Source organism: Equus caballus, chromosome 5 (assembly GCF_041296265.1).
Source record: "Equus caballus isolate H_3958 breed thoroughbred chromosome 5, TB-T2T, whole genome shotgun sequence".
In the NCBI taxonomy this organism is placed as follows: domain Eukaryota; kingdom Metazoa; phylum Chordata; class Mammalia; order Perissodactyla; family Equidae; genus Equus; species Equus caballus.
The window spans coordinates 60,364,488-60,391,682 of record NC_091688.1 but is presented as its reverse complement, the minus strand read 5'-3'; the positions used below and the strand labels follow the sequence as shown (position 1 = coordinate 60,391,682).

The 27,195-nt window shown below is 38.4% G+C and overlaps 1 protein-coding gene and 1 long non-coding RNA gene across 10 annotated transcripts in view; one reads left to right on the top strand and one right to left on the bottom strand.

Moving 5' to 3' along the window:
* MAGI3 (membrane associated guanylate kinase, WW and PDZ domain containing 3) overlaps window positions 1–24,157 on the top strand; it is a 220,992-nt gene extending 196,835 nt beyond the window's left edge. For 4 of the 9 annotated variants that reach the window (XM_023642109.2, XM_014740072.3, XM_070268465.1 and 1 more), the window contains 6 exons: window positions 2,710–2,895; window positions 11,464–11,566; window positions 12,391–12,517; window positions 13,092–13,235; window positions 19,409–19,547; window positions 21,085–24,157. In XM_023642109.2, the coding sequence (XP_023497877.2) occupies window positions 2,710–2,895; window positions 11,464–11,566; window positions 12,391–12,517; window positions 13,092–13,235; window positions 19,409–19,547; window positions 21,085–22,199 (1,814 nt within the window). In that variant the 3' untranslated portion in view covers window positions 22,200–24,157. Of the gene's footprint in view, window positions 1–2,709; window positions 2,896–11,463; window positions 11,567–12,390; window positions 12,518–13,091; window positions 13,236–19,408; window positions 19,548–20,361; window positions 20,453–21,084 lie in introns of all 9 variants that reach the window. The other 5 variants (XM_070268467.1, XM_070268466.1, XM_070268461.1 and 2 more) reach the window with 4 other exon arrangements.
* LOC138924310 (uncharacterized) lies at window positions 9,921–26,359 on the bottom strand. The gene is made up of 5 exons (XR_011439280.1): window positions 26,219–26,359; window positions 25,892–26,008; window positions 24,626–24,691; window positions 22,090–22,200; window positions 9,921–10,830 (listed from the first exon to the last, which is right to left on the bottom strand). It is a non-coding gene; the product is annotated as an uncharacterized lncRNA (long non-coding RNA).
* Between the last annotated feature and the right edge of the window lie 836 nt (window positions 26,360–27,195).

Genomic DNA, 27,195 nt, shown 5'->3' with positions numbered 1-27,195 from the left:
GTGTTTGCAGCTCATTAATTAGCAGCCTGAATGGCAAATTAGGCTTAGGTTGTCAATGAATTTTATATAAAGTACTTGAGATTTTCAGTCATGGTGTGAAACCAGAATTGATAATTTCACTGAAATGCTAGTTAATCATCTCACAAAATGGCGAGCCCTGCAGGCGTTCTTCTCGGAACTCCATTCATCTCCTAGAGATAGAAGAAGGGTCGTGGGGTGAGCTTGGCTGACGAGCTTTCACTCAGAGACTGAGCAATTGCCGCAAACTGCGTAACAGAGAAAAGGCAGGAAACCTGTTTGTGAGAACCGATCATTCTTTATGGACCTTGTCTTGTTATATAGATTGGTATTCTGCTCAGTATAGATTACTTTTTCCTTCTGATTAAATGCGTTTTCTGGTGACATTTGTCACAAGAAGAGTTCCCAGTAGCATCTCTAATACCAGTTATGAAATTCTGAGATTCTCTGCTGTTGACTTTTTCCAGGATCAGGGATGCTGGCCCAGCATCCTTACCGTGCTGGACCCAGTGTATATAAGTGCTAAATGAATGGAATACTTGGACTTCTATTTAAGATCAAAAGGACTTGGCTAGCTTTTGCTTTTCCAGTACTTCAGACGTTTTAGTGTTTCTCTTTCTTTGTACTTGTCAGTTTGGGTTGCAAAGGATTTCTTTGAGAAGGGGACATTTCCAGTTACTGTTCTTTCTTTTCCTGAAAAGAAATGTTTTAAGAGCACTAAAGTGATCTCAGCAGCTGGACAGGCCAGTCTGAGGGACAGATTTAGGCCAAAGATGAATGCAGACCGATAAATTTATGGCCAATGCCTATGGACTTTGTATGCAACAACAACAAGGCAGGACTTCAGTCGTTTCCTCAGCTGTGTGCACTCTAGGGGGTTACCTTGAGAACTTCCCAGTCCCTTCAGAGAATGTTCACAAGGTATCTTTCTACCGCTCTACTTGTCATTTTTAACTGTTTTGGTGGTACTACTATAAATGCCAAGACGCTTTTGCCTTCCGTCACCCAGATAATTAACCCTTCGGGAAGTTCTGTACCAAGATTTGCCAATTCCTTTTGGCCACATTGTTCACATGATGAGAAAGGAACGACTGAGACTTCAGAGGTTAATTCAGTTTGGTACTTTCCCAAGTCTGAACAAACCCCTTTCAGTGTGCGGGGAGGGGAACGATGTTCTTCTCAGGGGAGCTAGAGTGAACACTGTAGACAAGTAAATCTTCTCTAAGAGGAGAGGAACTAGGGTGTGATTGGACGGCCGCCACAGGGCCCCTGTGTGATTTACCTTATATTTGTGATGTCCACCTCTTGTCTCTCAGTGATCAGCTCCGTCTGCCTGGCACAGGACACAGCCTACACTACTCTGGTGCTTTTCTGATCACTTTGTTTGTAAGAAAAATGGTATAATAAGTACTTGATATAATTCAGAGCTAAAAGGCACTTGCTTCCAGCACTGACTTCCTCTGCTTTAAGATAAAATTTCTCACTGTATAAACCCAGAAGAGCCAAGGAATGGCACCGTCTGTGGGGACATAAATCACAGCCAAGAATAACTTCCAGTCCAAATGAAGGTTTATTAAAATGTCCCTAACATACACCTAGATATGACTCAGAAATACTAGTAAGGAGCCCATTTGACAATGGAAATTAAACATAATCACAGTGCCACTTTAAAATATTAATTATCCCTATTCATAACAATCAGTAGTCAGCAGGAGCCCAAGTGCCTGATAACTTTACTGACCTAAGTAAGGAAATTCTCAGAAAACGTGGAAGGAACATTTGTTTCTTAATAGAATGCCCCTTATTAAATGGTGAAAGATATTTTGAGAAGATTTCCTGAATGCCTGAAAACTCATTTTAAGCCTTAATAACAGCGAAGGGTCTTAATCGTTAGCCTATTACAGCCTTCAGCATCACAAGCGAGAGTTGTAATAGAACTGTGCGGAGTGGCTTTGCAAATGGCTTTGACTCCGCTTTGTGCGTCCAGGGTAGCATTTTATCCATGAACCAAATAATTTTAACATTAAACATTTAATGTTCCAATTCCACTCAGCTTTTCTAATTTTAAAAAGATCAAAAGGCATAAGTAAAAGGAATTAATTTTGCTATAGAACCAAGTATGATTCATTTTAAGGGTCAGTCGTTTCACTGAACCTGGATTTCTGACCAGTCACTTCTGAGTCCTAAGCTTGAGTGTGAACTGCATTTATTTACAAGGTTCCTTGTGGGAGTAAATGCCCCTTCTACAGAACCAAAGATAGCTTCATTTCTGCAGTTTCTAAAATAGCCAAAAACATGATGCAGCCTGAATGGGCCAACAACAAACAAGCAACATCCGGTCAGTGAGATATTGTCATAATTATCAGTGAGGTCAGTGGCCTTGAAACAGAATTATTAGGATGACATTATAAAATTGGAAAAAGGTTTATGGTAAGTGGAAAACAGCAAAGAAGTTTATATGCTATGCTTACAACTATATAAAAGAGTATGCATATGGGCAAAAAAGTGGAAGAAAATATGAAAATAGTTACATTTAGATAGGACAATCACATGTGGTGCTTCTTTTGCTTTTTTTAAAGAATTTTCTTTGATGTTATTATGTTGAATTTTGAAAATAATGATGAAGATGATAAATCCAACACTAACAGGTATCTTAAATAATTGAAAAACCTGGGGATTTTTTTCCCATAGTTATTCCTCATAAAATTGGCCGAGTCATAGAAGGAAGTCCAGCTGATCGCTGTGGAAAACTGAAAGTTGGAGATCATATCTCTGCGGTGAACGGGCAGTCCATTATTGAACTGTCCCACGATAGCATTGTTCAGCTGATCAAAGATGCCGGCATCACGGTCACACTCACGGTCATTGCTGACGAAGGTAAGGACACAGTGGACCTGCCTTCCCCAAGCCGGTCAGAGAGGCACAGAGCCTGCAGGCGGCAGTGGCTTCCTCCAGCATTGCCAGCATCCCTGCAGGGATGGAACCTTTATATAGCCACGAGCCTCATTTTTTGCCTTTTCCATTTAATGAATTTAAAAGGCAGTTTATTATAAAGTTGTCAGTCGCTCAAGAAAAATAATCCACCTAGTGAATGGTGGCCGTTTATTGATGTGCCATAGAAGCAAGCACCCAGAAGTGAAAGAGATTGGTAATACCTTTCAGATCTTATTTTCTTAAAATAATGTATTAAGTCTCTGCTTGAGTGAGAGAAAATGCTCTAAAGAGTTCAAAGAAAGTCGCTGTGGATATCAGGCCTTTCCTGTCAGGCTCATGCCACAGTGTGCCTGTCCCTGGGGCGGGGCTTTGTTCTGGGCGGCTGCTTTGTAAGTGGGGGCAAGAGAATGTGTAGGAATGGCCAGTAAATAGGGCATAAAACGCACTTAGTGTCTTGCCTTGCTTTAAAGCTGCCTTTTGATCATTAAGAATTTCTAATTAGGAATCATTTTGAATAGCACCAGTTCATGTTCTTTGTTTATGAATTACAAGGTAACCATTACATAATGCTCTTCGCATTTTTCCTGATTTTGCAAAACTAATGAGGAGAAACCAAAAACAGCAGAATTATGAAGGGTCAGTCTTTCATGTTAAAATTCCTTGTATTATAATGTGTATTCATGTCCCATTTCCCCGCATGATTCTCTAATCTAGTCAGTTTTCAGTATTCTTGATATGTCTTTTCTTTTCTCTTCCTACTGCACCCTTCTTACACATTTTTCTCTAAGGTATTACGTAAATGTCCTTTCTGTCTGAGATCCCATAGGAGTTATTTCTACGTGGACACGAGTTCACAGTGGCTGCTCTCTGAGACCCTTTCTAGTTCTAGGACCTGTGGCGCCCCTGCCTCTGCTCTTTTCCCTTGTCTAGTCTGTCCCACACGCTGCCCAGGCTCTGCTGGTTCTTCCTTCTAAAATCCTCCTCAGTGGAACCCCCAGTTTTCCCCCACTTTCTGCACAGAAAGTGTTTTATGATTTTGCTCCCAGCCTGCCTTTTAAATTTACCTCCCGATGTTCTTTCCAAACCCTCTCTTGGGCTAGGCGTCATTGGCCTCTGTGCACATGGGCTTCCTCCCGCTAAATCCCACAGCACTCCTTATCTCTGCGATTCATTGAGTCTATTCTTAAATAACCGTCTCCCTGTTACAATGGTCTGCTCTTTGAAGACAAAGAAAACATCATCAATTGACTATGATAGTTAGCAGGTCCTCAGTAAATATTTTTTGAATGAAGGAATGGATGAATGGATGAATGACTGAATGAGTAAACAAAGTCAGTCAGGAGACTTTGAGTTCTGTGCCGATGCCTGGCAGAGGCGGGATGAACCCAACAGAAGATGTACAGCTTCTGACAGACAGGGATCACTGACACCTGTTAGCCAGTTGTATGACCTTAAACAAGCCACTTAACATTTTACCCTTCAGTTTTTTATCTACAGAATGGGAATAATAATATCTATTTCAGGGTCATTGTGGAAATTAAAGGTGAAAAAGTACATAACTTGCATAAATACCCTAAGGTGCTCATCATTATTCTACCACATCCCTGCATGGCTGGCTGCCTCGTTCAGGTCTCTGCTTAAATGTCACTGCTAAGGAAATGATCATAATATTTAGTAAGCACTTACTATGTGGCAGATGTTGTCCTAAATACTTTATGTCTGTTAACTCATTTAATACTCACGCTAATCCTAAGCAGGCACTATTATTTTCCTGTCCTGTAGAGAAGGAAACTGAGTCACAGAGCAGTTAGATAACTTGCCCATGGTCATAAAACTAGTGACAGAAACAGTGTTTGAATCAGGCAGTCTGGCTCCAGAATCTGCGCCCTTTCCTGCTATGCCTTCTAACCACAGTGTCTGAAGTAACACTCCCGCCTGCCCCTGTTCTCCGTCCCTCACCCTGCTTTACTTTTCTTCAGTGCTCTTAGCTCTACCCGAGATCATTGAACTTTAGTTTATTTGTCTATTGTCATCTCTCCCACTAGAATGTAAAGTCATGAAGTTAGAGATTTTGTCATGTTCAGTGCTAAATCCCAAGGGTCTAAAACAATGTAGGCACATGTAAGTGCTCCATAAAAATTTTGAAGCATTATTGTTACTTAATGTGATTTTGGCCAGGTTTCTTTATCTCGGTTTCTTTACCATGATCTCTATACCCTGCTTTTTGGCCTTCTCTTTGTTCTGTGAACCCCAAAAGCAGGCCTCAGTGCCACAGGAAATAACACTTTAGGGTTGTTCTGAGAAGGACGTATGTAGTGCACTTCTCTCGCCATGCTTGGTGTGCAGTAGTGAGAGAAGCTGCTAGAAGTAGTGGAACTAGCAGTAGTATGGATCAGTGTCTCTCACACCATCTATAGAAAGGGACTGGTGGCTTTTTTCCAATCCATCGCAAACTAGCATTTTTGTGAAATACAACAAAAATTAAACAAAAAATTTTTAAAAAGACATAAAATTGTCAGATCATTATAAAATTTTCTAAATGCTCACTCAGTATCTGTACGCGTCTTCTTGCTGATTGACCCAAGAACCATGTGATTAGCCTAGAGATAGTTCAGTAGTAGAAACACCTCTTCTTTCTCTTAGTATAATTTTTTTCCCCAAAATTACCCTTTATTGTTGATGGTGTTTTCTCTGAGAGGTTGTCCAAAATTGCTCAGTTGTTTTTCTTAGAATAAAAGTTAACTTTGATGTTCTGGCCCAAATACTTCCAGACGTACTCATTCCTATATCATGGCAGTCAGTGTTTAAGAAAAACAGAAGGTGGAAGGGTAGCAGATACACACATTAAAGTGTATTTCATCTGTAGGCACAGCCTCTTAAGATACAATCACATTTAACATGTAAAATCACATTTCAGTGATTACACCTTGTTTTAGTGTACTCTGTTTTATTAAACTATGGAAACATTCAGAATTTCTTCTTTTTCTCGGGGAAAAAATAGCATCTCATCTGTCTATAAAAATCCCATTCATGGAGTTTGTAAGTCTTCCAGGTTTTTCATTTTATTCAGTATAAAATCTATCCATTGCACTAAAGAGTCAAATGAATATTTATAGCTCTCTAGAGCTATTTTCAGAAATCACACGTTCAGATCAATACCTCAAAGCTGTATTACTTCCCATCTAATCCTGCTCACCTACTCTCCATAAGCCATTCACTATTAATAGGTAAAGAAAAACATGTTCCCTTCATCCTTTTTTTCCCCTTTTGCTAGATACTATTTAGTATTTGTGCTTATTTTCCCAAGGAAATGGCTAACCAAGTTCCCAAGCCAAGTATCATGTCTGGTATAAAGCTCGCAAACATTCATCTCTGTCCCATGGCATTCCCCACTACACGACCGCCTCTCCCACCACCGTGGCGTCTTCTTCTCAAGTATAGAACATAAATTGATGATGCCTGGTTGTCCTTGCTTAAACAAGTCTTTAAATTGTATTATTTTTCAAAGTTGATTTCTAATTATGTGTCAGGTCTTGTTTACTTCATTTTTAAGAGTGAATACAAGTTTTCAAAGGCTACCAAGGACTATGTTAGAATGGTTCTGGTAGTGTGGCTGTAATTTTTTATTTGTTTTGTGTTCCATTTATTTATCCATTTGTTGCCATTTGTCTCCATTTTCCACTCTTATTTCTCTCCCTACTTCTACTGGCAACCATTCCAATGTGTTGTATGTGCCTCATTTTGTTTTTAAAATACATATTTTTGTATGTGTTGGCATGTATTTTTGAGTTATATAAATGGTATTGTTATAGATTTTCTTAATTTTTTTCTCAGAACCATATGCTTTTTTCTTTTTTCTTTTTTTTTCTTTTTTTCTTTCTTTTTTTTATTAATGTTATGATAGATTACAACCTTGTGAGATTTCAGTTGTACATTTTTGTTAGTCATGTTGTGGGTACACCACTTCCCCCTTTGTGCCCTCCCCCCACCCCCCCTTTTCCCTGGTAACCACCGATCAGATCTCCTTATCAATATACTAACTTCCACCTATGAGTGGAGTCATATAGAGTTCGTCTTTCTCCGACTGGCTTATTTCGCTTAACATAATACCCTCGAGGTCCATCCACGTTGCTGTGAATGGGCCAATTTTGTCCTTTTTTATGGCTGAGTAGTATTCCATTGTGTATATATACCACATCTTCTTTATCCAATCATCAGTTTCTGGGCATGTAGGTTGGTTCCACGTCTTGGCTATTGTAAATAATGCTGCAATGAACATAGGGGTGCAAGGGACTCTTGAGATTTCTGATTTCAGGTTCTTAGGATAGATACCCAGTAATGGGATGGCTGGGTCATAGGGTATTTCTATTTTTAGCTTTTTGAGAAATCTCCATACTGTTTTCCATAGTGGCTGTACCAGTTTGCATTCCCACCAACAGTGTATGAGGGTTCCTTTTTCTCCACAACCTCTCCAACATTTGTCGCTCTTGGTTTTGGATGTTTTTGCCAATCTAACGGGGGTAAGGTGATATCTTAGTGTAGTTTTGATTTGCATTTCCCTGATGATTAGCGATGATGAACATCTTTTCATGTGTCTATTGACCATATTCATATCTTCTTTTGAGAAATGTCTGTTCATGTCCTCTGCCCATTTTTTGATCGGGTTGTTTGTTTTTTTGTTGTTAATCAGTGTGAGTTCTTTGTATATTATGGAGATTAACCCTTTGTCGGATAAGTGGCTTGTAAATATTTTTTCCCAATTCATATGCTTTTTTCTTTTAATGTCACTTTATTGTTCCAGAATCTAATCCTTCTGTGGCATTTAATTGTCATGTCTTTTTCTTTTTAATTGAGATATAATTCATATACTATAAAATTCATTATTTTAAAGTGCGCAATTCACTGGTTTTCAGCATATTCACAAGGTTGTGCAACCATCACCATTAATTCCAAAACATTTTATCACCCCCACAAGAAACCACTAATCTACTGTCTGTCTCTATGGATTTGCTAGACATTTCATATAAGTGGAATTATACAGTATGTGGCCTTTTGTGTTTGGCTTCTTTCATTTAGCAGAATGTTCATCCATGTTGTAGCATGTCCTTTTTATGATTAATGAATAATACTCTTATGTATATATACATCTTACTTATCTATTCATCATTTGATAGACACTTGGGTTGTTCTGGGGTTTTTTTACTATTGTGAATAATGCTGCTATGAACATTGGTGTACAGATTTTTTTATAGATGTATGTTTTCACTTTCTTGAGTATGTACCTAAGAGTGGAATTGTTGGCTCATTTGGTAACTGTGCTTAACGTTTTGAGGAACTGTCAGACTGTCTTCTGCAGCAGCTGCACCATTTTCTATTTCCACCAGCAATGGATGAGGCTTCCAATTTCTCCAACATTTATTTTCTCTGGTGCGTGTAGTGTGTAGTGAGTGTGTGTGTGTCTTTTATTCTAGCCATTCTAGTGAGTGTGAAGTGGTATCTCATTTTGGTTTTGATTTGTATTTCCCTGATGACTAATGATGTTGAGTGACTTTTTACGTGCTGTGGGCCATTTGTATATCTTCTTTGGAGAAATGTCTGTTCAAATCCTTTGCTCACTTTTAATTGGGTTGTCTTTTTTTATTGTTGAATTATAAGACTTCTTTATATATTCTGATACAAGATCCTTATCAGATACATGGTTTGCAAGTATTTTCTCCAATTCTGCAGGTTGTCTTTTCACTTTCTTGACACTGGCCTCTGGTGCACATAGTTTCATGCTGATGATGTCCAGTTCATCTGTTTTTTCTTTGGTTGCTTGTGCTTTTGGTATCACAGCGTCAGGTTCTTTTAAGATTTATCCATGTTTCTGGGTGAACATAATCGATTGCTTTTAACTGCTTGAGTTTTCTGTAATGTGTATTTACTACATATTAGCTGTCCACTCCCCCATAGACAGCCACGTTGTCTCCAGTTCTACTGTATCACAAACTATCCTGATACACCCTCATATATGTACCTTATAAAACAGTGTGAGAATTTCTTACAGTGAAATTGCTTGATCAAAGTGTATGTATACATGTGCTTAATTTGACTGAGTACTGTCAGATTGTCCTCCATAATTGCTGGATCCGTCTACACTCCCACCAGCAGGTCACTGAAGACCCCTATACCTTTACCTGCCAGTACTTGGCATTATCCAGCTTTTGAAATGGCTAAAGTATGGAAAGCGTCATCTCATTGCCATTTAATTTTCCTTTCTCTGATTACCCATAAATTTGAGCATCTCTTCAGATGCTTGTTTTTGTTTTCTTCTTGTGGAGTACCTTTTCATATCCTTTACTCATTTTTCTTGTAAGATTTCTGTCTTTTTCTTATTAATATTTAGAGGTTCCTTGTGAATTATATATGTGGAGCCATCTATTCAGTATATTAACTTCCCCTTTAAATATGAAACTCCACGCTCTCTATTCTGTTCTATTGATTTATCTGTTCTTGGGCTAATTTATATATATTTTTCACAGTAATATATATGTTATATATATTTTAAGTATATATATTCACAAAAATATATATTTTAAAGTATATATATACACACACACACACACTTTGGAAATATACCTTTATCTGTGGTATATCCTAATCTCTGTCAAGGCAAGTCATTCTCCAACTCCCCACCCCACCCCCCACTTTTTTTTTTGTAATTCTTTTTTTTGTTGTTATTGAGGCAGATTTGCCCTGAGCTAACATCTTTTGCCAATCCCCCTCTTTTTGTATGTGAGCAGCTGCCACAGCATGGCCACTGACACACGAGTCGTGTAGCTCCGCACCCAGGAACTGAACCTGAGCTGCCGAAGTGGAGTGTGCCAGTCTTAACCACGAGGCTACCAGGGCAGGGCACCCTACACACACACTTTAAATTGACTAGATATTCATGAAACTTTTCCATATACAATTTTAGAGCAAATTACTAACCTCCAAAAAATCCAACTGTAATTTTTATTGGGATATATTGAATATATATTAACTTTGGGAAAATTTATACCTTTAATGTTAAATCATCCCATCTAAGAGCATGGGATATCTCTCCAATTATTGGATCATTTTTTTATGTCCTTTAATAGAGTTTTACAAAGTTCTCTCATAAGGTTCTTATTTATTCTTGGTAAAGATGATTCCCAAATTATAATGTTAGTCACTATGTTTTAACTATGGGATTTTGAGTTTATCCTCTGGTAATACACTTTTTCTTAAGTAATTACATACATATTCTGAGATTCAGTTTATATCAGTTTCCACATGTTCTAACCTAAAATGGCCTCTACATTGGACATTTTTGCTAAGTTAGGTAAATATTTCAGAATGTACACTTTAAGAGAAATATAGCCCCAAATAAAACTATCATTTTGATGATTATAATGACAATAACGATAATATAATAGAAACATTTATATAGTGAGTATAATATGCCAGGCATTGTTCTAAGCATGTACCTTATAAGCTCATTTCATACTCACAGTAACCCCATGGGGTTGCTATAATTCCGTTTTTATAGGTGAGATGACTAAAAGCACAGAGAAGTTAAGTAATTTGCCCAAGAACACACAGTTAGTAAATGATGGGGTCAGACTTAAACCCAGTCAGTCTTGCCCCAGAGTTCATGGTCTTAATCACTAAGCTATGCTCCTCTCTCTGATATTTTCTATGTCTGATATTTGGATAGGAGGAAACAATGGAAAGTTTCAGCTTTAAAAAAATGAGTCTGACGGCCTAAGAGTCTCTTAACTGTCATCTCCTGTGACTTGCCATCCAGTTCTGGATGCAGCGCTCACTGTGCTTGGTTATGAAATCCGCCTTCAAGGAACAACGGCAGATCTGGAGCTGTTGGGAGTGAAACAGGAACAAATGTTACTTTTCTCACCTGTATTTGTGCTCTTAGAAAAGAGAAGCGTTAAAATCTTTATAAACATTTGTCAACGCTCAGAGTAACAAGTTTGTCTTTGCTATTCAGTGTCAGGCAGAATAGCTGCTCCTGTGTTAAAGATGCGGGTTCGAAGATATGTGTGTCGTCTGTACATTGGCCTCTGTGGTCCCGGGTTCCTGAGACCCAGCTTTGTCATCCAGTGTGGCTTACCAGCTGTGGGGAGTGCAGTGCGCTCTGGAATAGGCCACAGGACAGTTCCTGAAGCTCTGTCCTCTAGATAATGATAATTATTGAGTATGTTCATTTCTGATTTTATGTTGTATGGATGACCAAAATAAAGGTGGAAGAGAGAAAATGTGTACAGTAAGAATATGATTCCTGTTCTCTTCAAACATAAACATTAATCAAAGCCACAGGGAAGAAGATGTTAATTTTCCAATTCCAGACGGTGGACAACAGTGCTGTGCATGCTAAAGTCACTAAAGTCAGTAAAGCAGTAACCATTATTATTATCTCACCTTCATAGACCCACTTGGCCTTCACACTTGTATGGACAAATTCATATTTCTATCATTTTCTCATTTGAACAGAGCATCATGGGCCACCATCAGGAACAAACTCAGCCAGGCAAAGCCCAGCCCTGCAGCACAGGCCCATGGGACAGTCACAAGCCAACCACATACCTGGGGACAGGTAGGGTTGTTCTTCTCAGTTTTGGGGTTTTTTCTCTCCTCATCTTCCCACTCTTCATCTCCTACCCTCCCCACCCTCTTCCCCCACACAGTTATGCAGAAGCCAGCTGGTGAGGTCAAAATGAGAACTCTTGCATTTTCCACCCTCGAATACCTTCCCTATTCCTTCCACTCTCTCAATACCTTCATCCCTCTTCCCAGCCCCCTCCCAGGGCACAGCGTAATTCTCCAATCAAGCCTGACAAGTGGGGATTAGAAAGAAGTGACCGTAGCATCTGGCTCTGCTCCTCTTGGTCCTCATGAGTTTGGCAGGGAAGCCCCAGACCCACGTGGATTGCCGTCTTCTCAGACTACCTGAGTAGAGCAGAGTAGTATTTGTACATATTTCCTCTTTTGTTGTAAATGTTAGCCATAAATTTCTAGATTTCCAGAATGCATCTGCACAGGTGTTGGTGCTGTAGGAGAACCATTTTTTACTTTGTCAGCTTGTCATGTAAGTGACAAGGTCAGCTTATGTACCCTCTGGTTCGGTTACTTGAGTGTGGTTTTCCTTGATGTAAACTGGACTGAGACACCCTTCAAACCGAAACCAAAGCAAAACAAAACAACATGCGGATGTTGACAGACTTTAAGTTCTGCTGGAATTCACAACCAGGCTTCTGTCTAGCATCTCCCTGGTTCTAGACACAGTGTGTCTTTATAGCAGTTTTTCAGAGGGAGAATGGCAAAGTTCAGCTTTCAAAAGAAAAGAAATTAATGTGCTTTTACTTTAAGACTGTTTTTCATTTTCTCAGCTCAGAGAGTGACTTGATTTCTCTCTTGTAGAAGTGCCCTAGAAGGTGAAATTGGAAAAGACGTCTCCACTTCTTATAGACATTCCTGGTCTGACCACAAGCCCCTTGCACAGCCTGACACCGCAATGATTTCAGTTGTGGGCAGTCGGCACAACCAGGTAAACAAATATCCCCCAGATGCGGATGGTTATTTTCAGTTGCTGAATCATCTACACTGGTGAATTTTTATTGCAAATCAGTTCAGATAAATTTGTTCTCCAAATTAATAGTTCTTGAGGACCTACTGTGTGTTTGGTGTTCTCTTAGCTTCCATGGGAGAATGTAAAGAGTTAAAGAAGAGTTTACGTTATAGTTGGAGAAATTTGAATCTTTGGTTAAGTACTTAGAAATAGCACTGTTTGAGTTAATCAAAGTATGGTTTGGCTTTTTTGGTTTTTTCTTTTTTCAGGAAAATTAGTCAAAATCTACCTAAAGGAAGCAGTTTCCAAAATTGTGTTCTCTGATCTGTTGCACATTGACCAACTAGTAGAGAAGACATTTAATCTTCAGATTAATTTAGCTGCATTTATAAGAATTAAGAAGCCCTTCAGCCAAAACTTATGTCCCTTCCTTATACAGAAATGCATATTGAGAGTATAAATAATTTCTCTCAGCTATAAAAGTAGTCTTTCTTCAAACTGTAAAGAAACCAGTCCATGCAAACTCGTTTTTCTTACACTTCTTTTTCTCCAGAGCCTTGGCTGTTACCCAGTAGAGCTGGAGCGAGGCCCCCGGGGCTTTGGGTTCAGCCTGCGCGGGGGGAAGGAGTACAACATGGGGCTCTTCATCCTGCGTCTTGCTGAGGAGGGCCCTGCCATCAAAGACGGCAGAATTCACGTGAGTTGGCTTCTGTCTGCAACCTCTGGTTCTGGCTCCAGACTGGAAACTTCTGAAATAGTCAATTAAAGGGAATACAGAAACCTCTGGAATCTAAGCAAGATTTCCCGTCACCGAAACATGAAAGGCGATGCCTGTCCTTTCACTTTCGAAGCCCTGATGACTGCTTCCCTCCTCGCCAGCGCGCCACGCCATGTCGCAGTTGTGCTACTTTTGCCGTCTTGACTTTAGTCAATTAGAAGAATCATTTTTTACTTACATAGGAGACATTTGAGAGTCATTGGATTAGTAAATAAAATATACTTTCATCTTAGGAAAAGTCTTGGAAAAGCCAGGATAAAACAGAATCTTCAACTTCTTCCAAGAAACAGTAGACCCAGGATTTTTTCCTTTTAGCTTCCTTTAGAGGTAGCCAGAGACGGAAATGCATGAGTCTCCCAACCATTCTTATTATTTGAAGGACTAGAATTCCCATCAGTAGTGTTCCATCGAGGTGCTCTCAGCTCTGAAGCACTGTGGCTTTGTCTAGGGCATTGCAGACCAGATTGTTTATGGGTCTGCATAAGATATTTTCCCTCTTCTGAAGGTTACTTAAAGAGCAATTTTATACAGAAGACATGTGCTGGCCTCAACCTTTAAAAAATAGTTAATTCACTGGTATTCAGTTAAGTTATATGCTAAAACTTGTAAATTCTAGACAGCCTTCTGCTACGACTCAAGAGAACTTCAGAGTTCCTCCCTCTACCACCAGTAGGCATCAGGGACAGAGATTTTTTTTTTTCACTTTTAACTAAGTAAACTAGAAAGGCAAATGATCCTGGCAAATTATTCGATGGTGTATCCTAATAATGATTAGAAAAGGCTTCTGGGTGATTCCACATCACTGCTCCCCTGCCATTACTCATTTCATAAACATATATTGAGTGTTTGCTTTCCCCAAAGCTTTATACCTCATGCTGAATGAGTTGGGAGAAGGGTGACCCCAAACAAGTAAGAAACCATCCTTCCTCAAAATGACCAGACTTGTGTACAAGTTCAAAGGTGGCGAGTATGAATAGAGAAGATTTCACAGAACAGGATGCATTAAAAAGTGGGTAGGATTTCAGTAGGCGGAGATTGAGGAAAGAAAACATTCTAGGCTGAAAAAAATGAGCAAAGGAATAAAACTGAGGAAGTGTACATCACGTATAGGAAACTGCAAGAGGTCAAGTTTACCTAGAGTTTATTTAGAAAATACAAAAGAGAATAGAAGAAAATGAGAATATCAAAGTGGGATGGGTCGCCAAGATGGACGTCCAAGACAGTGGGAAGCCACAGAAGGCTTTTGAGGCAAAAGTTCCCCCTCAGAGGAATACACTGGTCAAATCAGTCCATTAGTGGTGTGCAGGAGGGATGGAGGGAATAGAGGCGGCATAGTTTAGGCATCCAGGGGTAGTGGTGGGAGTGTAACTTGAGTGATAACACTTTGGATGGAAGATAAGAGATGCATATGAGATCAAGAGTTAGTGAAGAAAGGAGCGATCTAGGTGACTGGTAAGTTTTTGCTAAATGAGTGAGGGATGAAGGAAAAGAAAGAGTAAAGGATTGCTTAGAGGCTTTGCCCGGCCTGTACTATGGAGAAACATTAGGGAGGACAAGGGGAGAAAGGATTTGGCAAAGACTGATGGTATACTAAGTTTTAGTCCTGTTGAGGTGGAGGGTCCAGCAATTTGAGCAGGTCTAAATATTTAGCAGGCAATTAAAACTAGTGGTAAAGTCCCAGATTTTGAAATTACCCACAGAGGTGATGGTAGGAGCCTTTGTTGTGGATGAGATCACTAAAGATTGAGAGAGTGGTGGGCCAAGGGCAGAACTGTGGGTAAGACCTGTAATTAGTGGAGCAGAGAAGATAGAGAAAATGGGGAGGGCGAGAACGCGGAACAGCAGAACCAGAGCTGGAGAGTCGTTATGACAAGGAGAGAGACCAATGGCTGGTGCCTTAGTTTAGCTAAAGCTACTCAGGAGCTGCTGGATCTAGCCCCGGTTCCACTTTCTTGTAGAGACAAGTTAACGGAGTGGGAAGAACATAGGTTCGGAAATCAGACAGGACAAGGATTGAACTTTGGGTACAGTTGGGTAAATTCTTTGAACCTCAGTTTTCTCATCTGCAAAATGCAGATCCATCCATAAAATACATGGCCCAAGTAAATGTTTTAGTGTGTTTATTAATAAGAGCAATTTGAGGCACTGTTTATGGGATGGCATACTTATTCCAGGTTTTCTTGGTCCTTTTTCTTCCTCTGTTTTTTCTTTTTAATCTGTTTGGGCACTTTAAATCTGTTGATATTTTTAAAATCTCCCACTGTATATTGTGTCACAAAAAATACAATTAAATAAAAAACTAGGATATAATTGTAAAATAAATGTTGGTTCCAAATGTAACCTTCAGATACACTTATCTCATCAAACAAATAAAAGGTGAACAGGCCTTAAAGTAGACAAAGTCTAATTCTAAAACGTCTTATGAACAGAAACTTTAGGATTCCGTGATTAAATCAACTTTAATATCAAAAAGAGACTGAATTTGAAAAGCAAATAAGCTATTACTGCTATGCTCAGGTTTGTTCTAAACTCTAAGAAAATAAATCAGCTTTTCAGAGATTTCTTTTTCTGGCTACTAAACTATCAAAATCTTGACTTGGTAAGAATCACAGGAGCTTTGTTATTAATGACAACTTACTCTGGTGGCCGCCGCCCAAGTGATGAGAGTTTATCTCCAGCTAACACTCACCCATGGAGGCACCTGAGCATCCCTGTCTGCCTCCCTCCTGCCTCTCTTCTCCTTTGCTTTCTGTTAGGTTGACATCTGTACTTGAGTCCTGTACCTGTTATTCCAGTAACTTCACCTGATACAGTGCCCTGACTATTCACAGTAGATGCTCCACAGAGCTCCATTTGTTGAAAGAGTAGAACAGATGGATATTACTTCTAGATAATGAGAGAATTATTATTTTTTTAATATTTAAGATTAGCTCCAAGAACTTATTACTGGGTAAACAGGACTTGCAATATATGAAGAAATTAGCAAACAGTGTCATAGTGTAATCCAGTAAAAAAAGAAAATATTTACTTGTAATATAGATGGAAAAGTGTTGAGAGTCATTGAGAGGATCTATAAATTTTGTGTCTTAAGTTGGTCCTTAAATCTGGTTAAGATTTAGAGAAGAAAGAGGTGTTCTGTGGTAAGCGAATGAGAAATCGCCTGAGTGGAAAATGTTCATAATAGGAAATAGTGTCAGGCTTAGATGTTTAACAGAGAATCAGATTTACAAAATAGTCAGAGTCTGCTATCTTCCAGGCCACATGTGTTTTCACTGTTTTAGTCTCACAAAAACTTTCTGAGGTTGGTGGCATTATCCCCACTTCTAGATTTAAAATGGGCTCAGAGAGACTAAGTCACTTGCTGGGTTCACTCGGCCTGTGACAGTCACGGTGTGACTGAGGTCTTTGTCCAAGCCCGGTTAGTGCGCTTTCCGTGTCAAGCTGTGGCGCCTGTCCACTTGACTTTGATTCCTGTGGGGGCATATAGGTTCTTAACAGATTGTAAGATAATGTAAGCAATGTGTTAGAAAGAGTTTGTAATTTTAAAACATTTTTAGTGGTGGTTGTTAAATGATAGTGATTTCTTTTTAAGGAATATAATTTTTCTCTATCCCTTCTTCCTACTTCTTTTCTTCTGTTGGTTTTCCTGTTCTCATTTTTTCTCCCTTTCATTTCTCTCTCCTCTCCTCTGTCCCCCATAATTTTGTTTTTCAGTAATACAAACCTGAACTTGATCTTTATCTGTTCTATTTATCAAAAGATGTCGGGGCCAGCCTAGTGGCGTAGTTAAGTTCATGTGTTCCACTTGAGCAGTCCAGGATTTGCAGGTTGGATCCCGGGTGCAGACCTACACAACACTCATCAAGCCATGCTGTGGCAGCATCCCACATACAAAATGGAGGAAGACTGGCACAGATGTTAGCTCAGCGAGCATCTTCCTCAAGCAGAAAGAGAAAGATTGGTAACAGATGTTAGCTCAGCGCCAATCTTCATCACTCCCCCACCCCCAAAAAAGGAAAAAAGATGTAGTCCCCATTTTATTCTTATCACATTTTAAATGTTAAAAGTAACAAAATTTTAAAAGAATGTTTACATTTCCCTCTCAAAGGTGCCATTTTTTTTAACCTTTAGCTTCCATAGTCCAGTATAGAATTTCTCTCCCCTCTGAGGGCCTGTCTACCATAAATCTTAAAGTCACAGCTCTCTTTTCCTTCCCCCCAATTTAGTTTTAAAGTTAAACAAAAATGACACCTGGTGGCAAATCTGTTCAATTACAAGTTTTATTGCAATTTATTTGTTTACTACTAAAAGAATAAGAAATATGCAGGTTTGGATAGTGAATTTAAGCCAAAGAACGTGATTGAAATTAATTATAACCTCAACCATGTTTTACAAGAAATACCCAAAGCATGCTCCAAATACTATCTACTTTAATTTTCATTTCTCTAATTATCAGCAGGATTTTATATCTAGTACTAATTTATTGTCGTTATTTTCCCATGAAAATGACTTTTCTTCAGTCACTTATTAAGGGAAATCTGGGTATTGACTTTGTTTCACTTAAATATTCTGGATATAATATTTTACATTAATTATGTTTATTACTTTTCTCTATCATGTTTATTATTGTCTCACTTTGGTTGTTTTCTTTAAGATTTTCTTTCCACTTTATGTTAAACCCATCTATCTTGTTTGTGATATCCTCCATTTCTTCAAGAGTGAGACTCTCATCTTTTTTTTTCTATAAATATGCAACAAAACACTTAGTCTATTTTCTATTTCATAGTTTAGTTGAATTTTTTTGTATTGTATAGAATGGGGTACAGGCTACATTTAAATCTTCTTCATACTGATGTACTTTAAATCTTTTTTGGGAAAACCAGAAAATAGGTAACTTGAAGACTAAGTTCGTGTGTAGTCATGCTGTATGTCACACCCTCCCATGTGCCCCAGGAGGCGGGCACTAGTGTTAACCCCGTTTAACAGAGACGAAAATGAGACCGCTCTGCTAGGAAGAGCTGGGGCCAGGAGTGAGCCACACACATTATAACTCCACAGCCCGCTTCCTGGCCCCTGTGCTCTGCTGCATTGTAGACAGTTGTCCCACAACCTCTGTGCAATAATTAGAGTCCTCTTCTCTTGTGTTGTTTCTGGATCCTTTTAGTAAGCTTTTAAATAAATATTAGAATTGCTTTTTGGAATTTCATTAGTTTTCCACCGTTCAGTTTTTTTCTTTTGAAGTCAGTACCCTTCAGTTGGTTGTCACCTTGAAATACATTTGAAAATCTGGAATATATTTTACAATCACTACCATCGTTATCTTTAAGCAGGTTCTTTGCAAAAGTTATAGTTGACTCATCCATATTTTTCATTTTTCTTTTAATGTAACTATAGACAGCATTTCTAGTAAATAGCAATGGTACAAAGGCATCTTATTCTGATCTCCAGTTTTATGTTTGTTTTATAAGAAAATAATTTCACACTAAAATCATGAGGTGTAAGCCAATTATTGGTTTTAAATAAATATTCATATTATATATGTTCTCCAAGCTGAATTTTTTCAGAGTTTTAATCTATGAATATTTTACTTATCTGATGGCTCATATGTGTACAGGGTGTATGGGCAACACAGAGGAAGGAGTGGGCGGTTCTCCCTGAAGGTCAGGAAAGGCTTCAAAGATAAGGAGCCACCTGCCCAGGTTTTAGGAAATAAACTCAAGATTCAGCTCAAGTTGAAAAGTACCCCTCATGGGCTGATCATTCAGATACAGCCCTGTGGTGTCATGTGGATCATAGAGACTTCACCCCTTCCACCACTTAGCCTTTGGTGGAAAACTGAGAATCTGATTTGTGATTTCGAGATACCCAGATCCTGCTTACCAGTCATATAAAACTTTCCCCTGTAGGATTTTATAGAGTAAATAAAACTAGACATTGTCTCTTCCTATTGCTACCACCACTGTGTACAAGTTAAATATTTTACAAGTGAAAGAGAGTCACTCAGCAAGGCTGAGTGGCTCTAGAGTTGACAGAAGCAGAACTGAAGAAGGATGCATGGTTTCATGTTGTTCTTGTGAATGTTCTCTGTCCAGGTTGGTGACCAGATTGTTGAAATCAATGGGGAACCTACACAGGGCATCACACACACTCGAGCAATCGAGCTCATCCAGGCCGGTGGAAATAAAGTTCTTCTTCTTTTGAGGCCAGGCACTGGCTTGATACCTGACCATGGTAAGTGAGGTGGCTCACCTGGAGCTGAAAGGTTAAGAGTGTGTTAGGGAGGGGGCAGCAGAAGGAAAAGGAGTATCTATTTGGAGGGATAGATATTTTACCAGCTAATTCAAAGGTAAATACCAGAACCATCTAAAGCTAGTTATATAGCACAGTTATTATAAATAATATTATAAAATAAGTGGCTTCAGGCAGGACTTTTGTTGGAATGGAACATATATTAAGCAGTTTTGAGAGAAAACATATAGTCACTTTTGTAGAGAAATTTACCTGTAAAAAACAGGGACATTACAGGCAAACGATTTAAATGTCATGAAAAACATTTGAAATCTCTCCAGATGTTATTTATTTCCTTATAGTAAGATAAGTTTCTCTCTTAATGAGTATCATAAGAACTTCAGGCTTTTCTGGCCTGAACTTGTCAAAAATAAGTTACTATAGCCCTATCTAGAGATGTGGAATTGGACATGCGACCACGTCTGTACTCCTGTAATGATCTTAGGCTTCCTTGGTTTCATCGTGTTTTTGAAATGTAGTATTTGAAAATCACTATTTTTAACTGAGTGCAGTAGTCTAGAAATAAAGTAGCACAGCACTTCGTACTTGTCCCTTCTAGTTTCCTCCCCTCCTCCCCATAGAGCTTTTGAGGGATAAGTGTAGACATGACTTCCTACAGTCCCCTTCCAGCCTATAATTCTCTGACTATATTATCTTCCACCATCTGCTTGTAAATCATACATTCCCGGTGACATCTTTGCTAACTGCGCTGTGATTTTTTTTACACAGTCCTAGGCTTTTTCTCTTCCTTCTTCAGGTTTGGCTCCTTCCGGTCTGTGCTCCTACGTGAAACCTGAGCAACATTAAGGCTTTCAGGGCTTTTCTTGGTCTTTCCTTAAAAAGACTTGGTAAATTTGCATGTCTTGTAAATCACTTCCTTCTTTTTTTTTTTCTTTTTAATTAAAAATGATGCTATTAAATACATCTACTTCTATCATCTGCACTTTTCAGTTTCCTTTTGACATTAAATTTGACAGCTTAATGCAGAAAAATTATTTACAAATGCCCATGAACCTCATTCTGGTTACCACAGTTTGGTCTCCTTTTTTAGTGATTTTGGCATATCTGTAAGCTATATCCAGTGATAACAGCTAAATTAGTAATCTTCTTGGACCAGGTAATTTGGTCCAATTTTATTATTTATTTTGTCTAAGTTTTTTATTGGGCTTTATTACTTACAAAGAATTTACATATCATGTATTATCTCACTAATTATACATAAGTAATTGGAAAAATGAATACTGTCATTTTGTGGATATATAAACTGTCTACCCTTCATGTGCAAGTGCAGCTGTCTGTATACATCTGCCTTTATAGAGAGATATCTAAACATATATAAACTTTATTTATAAAATATTCGTACTCAGGCTGTTTAAGCAAGCAGTCAGTAAAATCTGAATGGCTGCCAAAGTTCAAAACTAACTGTTCCTATTTATAATTCTAAAATTTAATAATGTTCCACTGAAATCACTTTTTTTAGGTGATTGGGATATGAATAGTCCTTCATCTTCAAGTGTGATTTATGATGAACAGTCACCGTTTCCCCCATCTCCACATTCTGCTTCCATGTTTGAAGAGTCTCATGTGCCAGTAATTGAAGAATCTTTAATGAGAGTTCAGATATGTGAAAAGGCAGAAGAATTAAAGGACACTGTGCATGAAAAGAAAAGCACTTTAAATGAAAAGCAGTCTGATATAAAACATCAGTCTCTTCTCCAGAAAAATGTGAATAAAAGGGACCCACCCAACAGTCTTGGGCACAGTGACAAGAGAAATCTCTTAAAAGTAGAAACTGGTATTCCACAAAGAGGTAGATCTGCCAGTCCCCAAAAGTCAGCCAGTCGATACTCAGAGGAACATTTAGAAAAGATACCCAGTCCTCTAAAAAATGAGCCCAAAACAAGACCCCGAGACAGATCAGTCAGCCCTCGGAAAGGGGAGAACAGTGGTCAGCCGGGCGCCCGGGCAGGGTCTGGACAGGAACACAGCCGGCAAGGCAGAGGACAGTCTTCAAGCCCAAAGAAGCAGCAGAAAACTGAAGGAAGCAAAGACCAGTCCAGTGCGGAAGCCAAATTACTAGAGCTGGAGAGTCGAAGAGGAGGGGGCCGTGCTCGTGACCGTGCTGAGCGCGTCTGGGACGGGAAAGAAAAAGCCGGTGTTCTCAGGAAAGATATGAAGCAGAGTCAGTCTGGAAAAAATAGAACAAGGTCTCCAGAGGAAAAGAGCAAGAGAATGGATGAAAAATCTCTTCTAGCCAAAAAGACTGATAACACTACTAGTAGAGCAGCATCTGAAAATGACCAAGGAAGGAAAGCAACCTCAGGAGAAACAAGTTCCAGTAAAGATAAAATAGGAGAAAGCGTCAAAGTATCAGAAAAGCGGAAGCAGGAACCTGAAGAAAGAATGGTCTTAAACAAACCAGAAGATCACAAAGGAAAAGAACTCGAGGCAGCTGACAAAAACAGAGAGAGTGGAGGGTTCAAACCTGAAAGCGGTTCTCCAGCTAAGAAGACACCGATAACTCCAGGGCCCTGGAAGGTGCCGAGTGCACACAGAGCCACAGGCACGACTGGTGTGGCCGAGAAACGGCTGTGACCTTTAGTATAAAAGAGAGAAAACCAAGGTGTAATCTTTTCTTACTAAAGAGCAGCATTTTTTTTTTAAGTCATTTTTTCAGAAATTCTGAAACACACATAAAGTACATTTTAACTTGAGCATCAAATTATCGAGGCTGCATGAGGGGCCTTTAGGATTGCTAAGAACCACCTGTCCCCTCGGCTGGCTGCCTTCCCCTATGCTCAGGAAGGAACTGCATCCACGCACTCTTCTGACATGCCCAGCCTCTCATCTGACATGCCCTGCTCAGGCTGCGCAGCTCGTCTTCATGAGTGTCTGAACAAATGACATTTGTTGATACTCACAATGTGGTCACAACTCACTTTATATTTGTGCCAAGTTATCTACTGTATCATGTCTGTTCTATCCTTCTCACTCAGATATGTCCACAGTAATGAAAAAATTAGGTTTGGCTTGGAAGTTGATATTCTCAATAGCATGTTGCATGTTTACAGAGAGAAATATTTTAGTTTTGCAGAAGAAGAGATTGTTAACTCATCATTAAAGATGGCAGTTGCCTCTTCTAACGGCTACTGATGAAGTCCCAGTTTAAAAATAAAACTCCAAAACATCACTACTGTAAAGGAAAAAATATAGTCAAATATTGACACTTTCTTATGGTTTTTTAAATTTGGCTGGATAAAGTATTTTAAGTAACTGTTATAGATATTACTTACAATTGAATGTTCAAAATAAGAAAGTACTTTAAGCAATTAAGAGTTCACCTCCTGCTTTGTTACCAACCCTGACGTAATAGCGTCTCAGATCGCCCTTTTATTTCAGTTATTTCATTATGAAACCACAAAGAAGCATGTGGTAACACTGCTTATTGCTGTTTGAAGAAAAACTACCAAATTTCTGTTTCTGGATATTTTGCTTGTACCTACTACTAAGTCATTAGTTGTTAATACATACTACATATTTGAAGAGTCGAAATATCATACAGATTGTGGGAGGGACTTAATTATAAACCCAGTTTCACAGCCCACTGCCAGATCAAGTGCCAGCTCCTCTGGTAGCAGCTGTACAAGTTGGGTTGTTTAGAAGCGGATCGTGTGTGAGACCTGCTCAGCGAGTACGGACAAACGGGGTGGTAGAGAGTGCTTGCTAGAGCTTATTTAATTTTAATTTCTAGTTACATTAACTTATTTTAAAACAAGAAAGGGAGACTAAACATCGGCTTAGCTTGTACAAATTTTCAGAGTTATTTTTTAAAGTCTAATTAAAGATGTTTGTTAGAAGGTGGAGAGTTTTTTAACTCCATAAAATATATCCAGGTTTTTCAGTCCCTGAAGCAGAAGTCAGTAGCATCTATAAATAAAGGAACATTCTCAGAATAAAGCCATTTTATGGAGTATTTGAACACGCTTCTTCTTCACCCTGGGTTCATCATGTTATTGTGAAACACATTATGTCCAACTCCTTCCCTCTCAGTCTGACTGTGAAACTCTTTACTACAACAAGTGACTCAGCCCCTGTAGATAAGACATGCTTCCCAAAGTGAGATTTCTGAAATCCCATTTTCATCCGGAACTATATTTACCCACCTACTGTAACTACTTGAATAGAGCAAAATTAGGAGGCTTGATAAATGCTAAGAATTTAGTATCACAGAAATGATTTATTTTCCCTATAGTCCACAATTAGTGATAAAACTCCTATTTTTATTGTTAACTGTGACATAACTTTGATGTCATATGTTGTCAGTCTGATGTGGCTCTTTCCTTGCTAAGTAACCTGTCACTGTACTGATTATATACTGACTTAGCAATGTGGCCTTGGAATGCTAAGCAAAATATGGATGTACTTACTGGTTGTAAATGTTTATATATTGTACAGTACCTTTATATATACACTTGAGGTTCTGATTAGAGAAAGAGATCTGTAAATCGCTCGTTATTTTTTATATAGATATTAAAAAAACGAAACAAAAACAACAGTTTATGGCCTGCATTTCTTTTACTGTCAGCTTTATTTAATGTTGCCTTCTGTTTGTGGAGCTAATTCTCATCATGGTCTAATTCCCATCATAGTTTGTCCCTCCAAGTAGTAAACATTCAAAGTCCCACAATTAGGAAGACTTATAATGATGACTTTACATGCAGACAGAAGCATAGCTATTCAGGTAAAGTTTGAATTGGTTTGAGTTAAATATCATTATACCTATTTTATACTTTTCATTGTAAAGAAAATAGCTTTGCATAAATAATTTGCTACCCAAAAAAACCCTTTCTTATACTGTTGGAGAGAAAAGGACTTGTCTTATTAGAAATTCAGTTACTAGACATTTCTAATAGATATAATAGTGGAAGTCCAGTTACCACAAAGTCACAAAACTTTATTTCATCAGACTATGGCATTTCACATTGTTTTTAAATCATTTATTTACTATAGGTTATACTTACTTTTAGAATGAAGTGTTTGTTTTGACTTGATTTCATTTAATTCTTGTTATTAATAATGCCTAAAACCTATTTCAAGACAAACATGGTTAATTTAATACTCTTGAGGGGGCAAGTAATTTCCTACCTAGCAGTGCGTGAACTCGCTCAAAAGAAAACCCAAGCCCGTAGTTCCCGAGCCCCGCAGTAGAGACGTGTGTCACAGCAAAGGCTGCAGAAAGTGGCAGCAAAACAGTTTTGTTGTTTTAAGGGTCATATTTTCTTACTGGTCACAATAGCAAAGAAATTCTGGGCTGCTGCTACATTGTCTCACTGGAGAGATTAGAGACTAAGATTTTGTAATATTGTCTTCTTCTAACCTAGTAACGTTAAATTTTATGGACCAAGTAGCTTTTGAACAGTCAGTTCTTAGACACAGAAAAGCATTTGGCTTTTTATTTCTACATGATAATATCTTAGTTATTTCCTTTTTTAATAGGATATTCTCACATATGAAAAGCCAAATGCTTTTAACCATGTGGACAAATGAAGAATTTCATGTTTAGTATGTCCAACATTCAAAGAAAAGTAGGTTTTAAGAAAGCAAGGAGTATTCGAATTAGTTAAACTGTGTGACAATCTGACTAATGACCTCCATGAAGATGTGTTTGTTTAAGCTGCAGCTTAGTCCATAGTGTGCTCCTGGAACTAAAGGAACACTGGTTTAAACTTGGCCTTCAGTCACAAGACGTGATGTTCAGTCTGGTATGAAGAATACATCGGAGTAACTTTTTACATCATCATGGCATGCTCCAATGCCTAAGAGCTATCTGTGCTTTTTAAACAATAAGAGATTTATTTATTTAGGCAGCTCTTTACTGGTCATGCTGTTAAGGTTTATCAGCAATACGACTTGTTTAAAGCACACCATAACTATTATATGAAATCTATAAACTCTGCTTTAGTTAACCGAATTAGTTTAAGATATCCACTAACTTGGATCTGTTTTCAATAGTGCTATGCAAATAAAGCCTTAAGTATAAGAAGGGAGTATGAAGGCTTATGAAGAGTGGAATTCTATCTGCTAGAGAACTCTGAATCTTTCTCACATGTACATTAAAGTACAAAAACATAGCCAAGTGATTTAATTCAGCCTAAACTTACGTTTTGACAAAGAATCTGGTGGGTATTCATCTCTTTGACAATGTGTGCATTAAAGTCAAGCAGAACTATTAGCAAATACACAAATCAAGAGGCTTATTTTGTCCATAAACAACAGTCATTTGTTACCTTGACCTTGAGTAATCCTTATTGCAGCTTAGGGCTCAGGACATGCTACAGGAAAGGTATGGAATTATTGCACATTTGTGAAATTCAAACTTCATTATTCAAGATAGGCACCAGTAACTGTAAGAAGCAAAGGATTACTTTGAATGACTAAACTAGTCAATACATGTATAGATGAGACTGATGAATTTACTTTTTGATAATCCCAAATGATAAATTTGAGAGTGAGACCCATTTGGCCCATTATGAGTGTGTATATCTAAAAAATTTCAAAAGTGAATCTCATTAATTTGAAAGAGTGTTATTTTTATAATGCACAGGTCCACTTACCTCTAAATACAATGAACCAAACATAAAAACATAGACCCGTAAGCTTATACTTTGTGAGACATCCTGGTATTTAGAATTTTTCTACATGTTTCTGAAAGTCAAGAAAACCATACTCCAATTAGGTAAGTATTTGGTTATTCAACCCTTCAAAGTGTTTAGTTTATATTATACATGAACTATAATGTACATATTTAAGAAGTTTGAGGCTATACCTCCATAGCAATTTTAGGAGGGATCATTTTTTCCAACGTAACAAGTTATAAAACTAAGTGAACAGGTATTTTTTATTATCCTTCTATGGTTAGTACTATTCCAATTAAATGTATGAATGGCCTAATCTAGTTCTGTTTTTAAATCTTAGTTTTCTGTAACAGGTAACTATTACCAAAGTATATTATATTTCACTCCTTTTTGGAGATCAAAACAAAAGCCCACGTTCCTAGAAATTATCATACAGGGATAAATGAAGCACTGAGGGTAGGAGAACCACAAAGTTACAACTCTTCCATCCTAATAGAAAAAAAATTGCATGACTGGTAAGTTACTTGAGGTCTTTTCTTCACTCATTCTACACATTTATATTAAGTACCTTTTATGGGGTTAGGTACTGTTCTGCATTCAGGGGACCTAGGAATGAACAAAAAAGTCCCTGCCTTAAGAGGCTTATATTCTAGTGGGGAAGGACAGAAACAACTAGGCAAAAAATAAACAAGATAATCTGATTATGAGGCTGGCCCTGTGGCCTAGTGGCTAAGTTTGGTGGGCTCCACTTTGGTGGCCTAGACCTAAACCACTCCTCAGCGCCCATGCTGTGGGGGCAACCCACATGCAAAAAAGAGGAAGACCAGCATAGATGTTAGCTCAGGGCACATCTTGCTCAGCAGGAAGGAAAAAAAGGTAATCTGATTGTGATAAGTGCCATGAAGGAAATGAACAGGGCCATCTAACTGACAAGAGGGGAAACTACTTTAACTAGG